This window comes from Arachis duranensis, unplaced genomic scaffold, assembly GCF_000817695.3.
Source record: "Arachis duranensis cultivar V14167 unplaced genomic scaffold, aradu.V14167.gnm2.J7QH unplaced_Scaffold_95603, whole genome shotgun sequence".
Classification (NCBI taxonomy): domain Eukaryota; kingdom Viridiplantae; phylum Streptophyta; class Magnoliopsida; order Fabales; family Fabaceae; genus Arachis; species Arachis duranensis.
In genome coordinates, this window is record NW_026265238.1 from 17875 (window position 1) to 23701 (window position 5827).

The window sequence follows — 5827 nt, forward strand, 5'->3', positions numbered from 1 at the left end:
CGACGTCAGTGACTCCGTCAAGTGTGGCGTTAGAGGAGTCCTCCAAGTCTTTCCTGGCGGCCTTGTCAGCACCCTTGTCAGCACTAACACTTGCTATTTCTACCACTCTCTTTCCTATTGCGTGAAGAAGGTTGAGGGGTTTTGGTTTTTCTGTAAATTTGAGTTAGGGCTTGGGGGGTTATAAGGGTGAGAATGACATTTGCTTCTTATTAACCTAGCAACGACGTTGTTTTTTAATGTGACAGGGGGACAAATCAACTCTTGTCCATTCCCACTTATCCACCTTGACACTTCACACTGGGTTAACTGACAGATCAGCGCCGGTAACTAACACATAAGCTTTTTCTGTCATCTATGGACAGAGAATACACGGGAGGGGACGCGATGAGTGATTTTTTGCATAGACAGGGATCAGTGTGGGTTAATTTTTTGATAAGGGATCGCGTTGTCCTAATTAAAAATGGACAGGGACCGGATTGTGTGTTTACTCTAAAATTGCTGGTGACGTAAATTTTTCTATAATAATATTATAATCGGTATACGTTTTGGCATATAAAATTAAAAATGATCCGAAGTCCGAAGTCAGCGTTGACCCTATGACTTATTCGCAGTGATCATAACACGGTGCCACGTGGAGAAACAAGGTACGAAGGATGAGTCCATAACCATAAGCATGAAGCCGCCTTGAGCTTCTTCGATGATTCTTCGTCGTTCCCACGACTCTGTTGAAAGCCAGACTATTAATTAATAAGACGGAGTTATCCGATCCGACAATGAACAAGTCCTGTAAAATTTGTACATGAATCAAGAAATAAAATTAAATATGGGTTTGAATAGAAGCATTGCGGGGATGGATCCACAGCTGGCTGCGGAGAAAGCAGTGTCAGTGATTGGTCAAGGCTATGATCTCTGCAGCGACATAAGATTCTCCGCCTGCAAGTCTTCCACCTTGATCGAGATTGATCATAAACACACCAGGGACATGCTCTTCCCAGTTCCAGGTTCAATTCTTGTCCACAACGTTCCCTCTTCCATCAAGTGTGACAAAGGTGAACGCACAAGGTTCCATTCCGATGTTCTCACCTTCAACCAGGTCACTGCTAACTACTAACTAATTCCATCGAATAAAACAAACATATATGGTTCGGTAGGGATAATGAATTTGTTTAATTGCAGATGTCGGAGCATTTTAACAGGCAGTTATCTCTGTCTGGGAAGATACCATCGGGAGTTTTCAATGCTATGTTTGACATGAGGAGGTGTTGGCCTAAGGATGCAGCTGCAACTAAGAGCCTTGCTTTTGATGGATGCTTCATATCATTGTACACCGTTGAATTGGATAGAACTAACTTAACCCTTTCCGATCAAGTCAAGAAAGATGTTCCTTCTTCCTGGAACCCTGCAGCTCTTGCCTCGTAAGTATTCTTCAGAAACAGAAACACAAACATGAAGCTTGTTCAATCAATTTAACACAGCATATGCTTGTGTTGTTCATCAGGTTCATTGACAAGTATGGCACCCATGTGATTGTTGGCGTCAAGATGGGAGGTAAAGATGTGGTCCACATCAAGCAGTCAAAGAATTCAGATCTTCCACCCGCTGAACTGCAGAAACTACTAAAACAACTAGCTGATGAGAGGTTTTCAGAGGATTCAAATCCATCTTCCAATGCCAATCCTGCTCAAATATCAGGAAAACTAAAGGCAAATATCAACCACCATATACACCTTCCGTTTCATGGTAGAAAAAAGAAAGTGACCTCTAACATAATTCAACCATGTTTACTTTCAGGATGATCATGCCAAGCTGTGGAGGCAGAACCATTTTCCTCCTGCTGGAAGACCAGTTGTAAAAAGCCACTCCAAGAATGATGTTAGTATTTCTACGAATCTATCTCTATCTTTTTATTTTGCAAGAAAGTTGCAATTCCCATAACAAATTCTTTTGCAGGAAATCATGAGTGTTTCGGTCCGCAGGGGAGGCATTGATATTCGTCAGCCTTATAACCAGTGGCTTCAAACCATACTACAATCCCCCAATGTCATATCAATGTCTTTTGTTCCTATTACTTCCTTACTCAACTCTGTTCCAGGCAATGGATTCTTGAGTCACGCCGTTAATTTGTATCTTAGATGTGAGCAAACATTTCTGAATTACTTTTGGCACAAATATAGAATGAGTAATATAATATAATATAATATCTCTAGTACATGTTTTTCTGAAAGTTTTATGTATCAAATAGATAAACCTGCCATAGAGGATCTCCATCATTTTCTGGAATTTCAGTTGCCACGGCAATGGGCACCAATGTATGGAGATCTGCCTCTTGGATATGGCCACAAGCATAAGAAAAACATGTCTCCATCACTTCAGTTCAGTCTCATGGGACCCAAGCTTTATGTTAACACTGTCAAGGTAATTTCATTAAATTTAAGCAAGAAGCATATTATGTATCCAACTTAGAAAATTCCCCCAATTTTCTTTCTAGCAAGTTGAGTGACATTCATTATGCAGGTTGATTCCGGGAACCGTCCTGTAACAGGGATTCGTTTGTACTTAGAAAGCAAAAAGAATGATCACTTGGCAATCCATCTTCAGCATCTTGCAGAGATTCCTGGTTTCCTTGAAATCTCAGAAGACAACGGCTATGAACCCATCGATGAACCGGTCGAACGAGGCTACTACGAACCGGTAAAATGGAGCATGTTTTCTCATGTGTACACAGCACCTGTTCAGTACAACAGCTCCAGAATAGACGAGTCCACAGCCATAGTAACAAAGGCATGGTTTGAGGTGAAGCTTGTGGGAATGAAGAAGGTTCTGTTCCTAAGGCTTGGATTCTCAACCGTGGCATCGGCCAAAATCCGGAGATCAGAATGGGATGGACCTTCTACAATGTCTAGAAAATCAGGATTCTTCTCTGCCTTGATGAGCACAAAGCTGAGCAAAGAGTTGAAATCGTCGCCGGAGAAGGCGAACAAGGTGGAGATAAACTCAGCAATCTATCAAGGTGGTCCTCCAGTGCCAACAAGGGCTCCAAGAATGCTCAGCTTTGTAGACACAAAAGAAATGGTTAGGGGCCCAGAGGATACACCTGGATATTGGGTTGTCACAGGCGCAAAGTTGTGTGTGGATAATGGCAGAATCTCAATCAAAGCCAAGTATTCTTTGTTGACAGTTATACCAGAAGAAGCTATAGAGTAAGTAGCATTCGGGATTATAATATAGGATTACAATGTATGATTTAATATTATAGTCTGCTGTAAATACGTAACTTATTTTGTATGATTCATTCAAAAATGAGTGTCATCTGATGCAAAGTGAGCTAGATTTGTTTTGGCATAACTGCCATCAATAATAAAAAAAGTATCTGAATTTCGAAACACACAAAATCGTGTCGTTTTTTCCTTTTCGCTGATCCTGATATCTAACTCTACAAGTGGGCAACAGAGACTTATGTTTGCATCTTGGTATATCAGCAAATGCAACATGACACATTTGGCGAGTTCTGTAGAAGTATATAATGATTGATATGGGGTGCGGATATGGTACTCAACAAAAATAAGTTGAATGAGCGTCACATGTTAAAGGAGGACTCTTGTATTTAGTCAAGGTTCAAAATCTGTTAAAGAAAGTTTGGATTTGTGTAAAATTTTACTGCTGCTTTGACAGAAAAATGGGTCCAAATAACACACGTAACCGTTTTAACGGTAAAAACCGAACCAAGAGAAACTGAGAAACTCCATGAGAAAGGTAATTGCTTTTAATTACAACTCAGGTAAATATAAATAATAAAAGAAACTGGGAAATTTTTCTACATGCAATCTGCTAGCACGCAGACCTTTTTTTTTTTAAACAAATTAAGAAAGTAAAATATGTTTTAGAGGGAAATGCGGGAATCGATGGAGTAATTAAGAAGAAAAAGCAAGAGAAGAATTTCAAATCCCTCAACTGATAAAAGAAAGAAATTATTATTATTCACATGCACTACATACTTGATTACATCTCATATCACAATAATCTTGCTTTCTTACTTACCGCTACTACATGATTTATATGTTAGGAAATTATTTAATTTCCTAACTTATTTGTGGGCAATACATATATCAATTATAATCACAAATGATGTTATTTCAAATTAAATGACTTATATAATGATGATCTCATTTATTGTTATAAATGCTAATTGAATAAGTCATTATTACTTTTAATTTGGAATTAAATGAGAATAAAACCGGATATTATCTTTTGTTCCTTAGATAATTATCCTTTTGGATTTTAGATATATTATCTTTTGGGTTTTAGATACTATTTTATTTGGGCTTAAGGGTTTAATGGGTGTCATGCTCAAATATAAATAGACACAGGGTCCCAATATACCAAAGCCGCCTTTGTTGCTCTTTCCCCATCAAAAGAGTTACAATTCAGTCGCCTAGGGATACATAAGGCTTTGGTTGAGAAAGATCGAAAGAACCACAAGATCCAAACTCTTCCAATCATAATTTATGTTTATGAATTCAGGTACACTTTCGCATTATGTTATATTTTTTGGTGATTCAATATGGATGATCTGGATTATTGAAATTATGGCGTTAGTATGCCTTTAAATATTATTGGTTCGTATATACATACATATAAATTGGTTTGTATATGAAACGCTTCGATATATACAATATATTATTTGCGTTGAACCGATCGTGTTTTCGGCCATTCATATATATATGTATAATATATATATTATTCTTTGATTGCATATATACATTCTTGCGTGCAGAGAGTGTAAAGCATGTTCTATTTTATTTTGTTTATAAAATTGATAATTTCCTTTGAAATATCGATGAAGTACTGTTAAATTATATTTTTTTAAAGATCTGAAAAGACACCATTAAGATTTAAATCTTTTTGCGATTTAAATATTTTTTTTAATTGTTACATGAGGAAACTAGTAACAATTTGGATTATTATACCCATCTATCATAAAGATTTGGTTTTGAAATAAATTGATTGAACATTATGCTGCCAAAGTAGCCTCTTTTGTGAAAATTGATTTATTCAAAACATTAGGAATATGGTGATATGTAATTCATGCGAATATTGGTCGGCCCAAAGGAAGGCCTATATTTGGCCGAATTACATACACATATTAATGGTAAATAAATATTTGGGTAACTGATTAAGAATAATGTAATACTTATTATTTATGCGAACAATAATCGGCCCAAAGGAAGTTTATTGTTTGGCCAAATAATAAGCATTGCACACTTTTGTTTATTTTTTATTAATTATGCGGTCAATAATCGGCCCAAAGGAAGGTTATTGTTTGGCCAATTAATAGAAAATATATGCGGTAATAAATATGTTGCGAAGTTTAAGTTTCCATGTGCGCATTAAGTCGGTCCAAAGAAAGGCTTAATGTGTGACAGGAATTTTGACAATATTTGATTACTGCAATGAGAGTATCACTTACAGTTAATTTTTCTATCCAAAGATTGAAAATTAATGTTGTGCTAGATATCTCAATATGGATTTTTTTTTACCCATTAATTAACTAATGTTTACTGCATGTTTATTTGTTCTAATCCAGAAACTATGGCTTCAGCTACCAATGTTTCTGCACAAATTAGCAGTATTCCTATGCTGAATGGTTCAAACTTTAAAGTTTGGAAGGATACCGTGGAGATTGTCCTCGGTTGTATAGATCTAGACACAGCTCTTCGAGAGGAGAAACCCACTTCCACTTCGGAAAATCTCAATGAGGTTAAAATAGAGAAGTGGGAGAGATCCAATCGAATGAGCATTATGATCATGAAACGGTCAATTCCTGAGG

At 36.9% G+C, this 5827-nt stretch overlaps 1 protein-coding gene across 1 annotated transcript; it reads left to right on the top strand.

The window, feature by feature from the left end:
- Positions 1-715: 715 nt before the first annotated feature.
- Positions 716-3392, top strand: LOC107480899 (MACPF domain-containing protein NSL1). The gene is made up of 7 exons (XM_016101102.3): positions 716-1093; positions 1177-1415; positions 1499-1703; positions 1792-1872; positions 1951-2134; positions 2243-2415; positions 2515-3392. The coding sequence occupies exons 1-7, from the start codon at positions 800-802 to the stop codon at positions 3202-3204; spliced, it is 1866 nt and encodes a 621-aa protein (XP_015956588.1). The 5' UTR covers positions 716-799; the 3' UTR covers positions 3205-3392.
- Positions 3393-5827: the final 2435 nt, after the last annotated feature.

What these genes read in the sequence shown, in the direction of transcription:
- LOC107480899 (XM_016101102.3), top strand. Translation starts at nt 800, where the DNA reads ATGAATCAAGAAATAAAATTAAATATGGGTTTGAATAGAAGCATTGCG. An exon ending in AAAGCCACTCCAAGAATGAT is followed by an intron (nt 1,873 to 1,950) that starts GTTAGTATTTCT and finishes ATTCTTTTGCAG; the next exon opens with GAAATCATGAGTGTTTCGGT. An exon ending in CGTTAATTTGTATCTTAGAT is followed by an intron (nt 2,135 to 2,242) that starts GTGAGCAAACAT and finishes TGTATCAAATAG; the next exon opens with ATAAACCTGCCATAGAGGAT.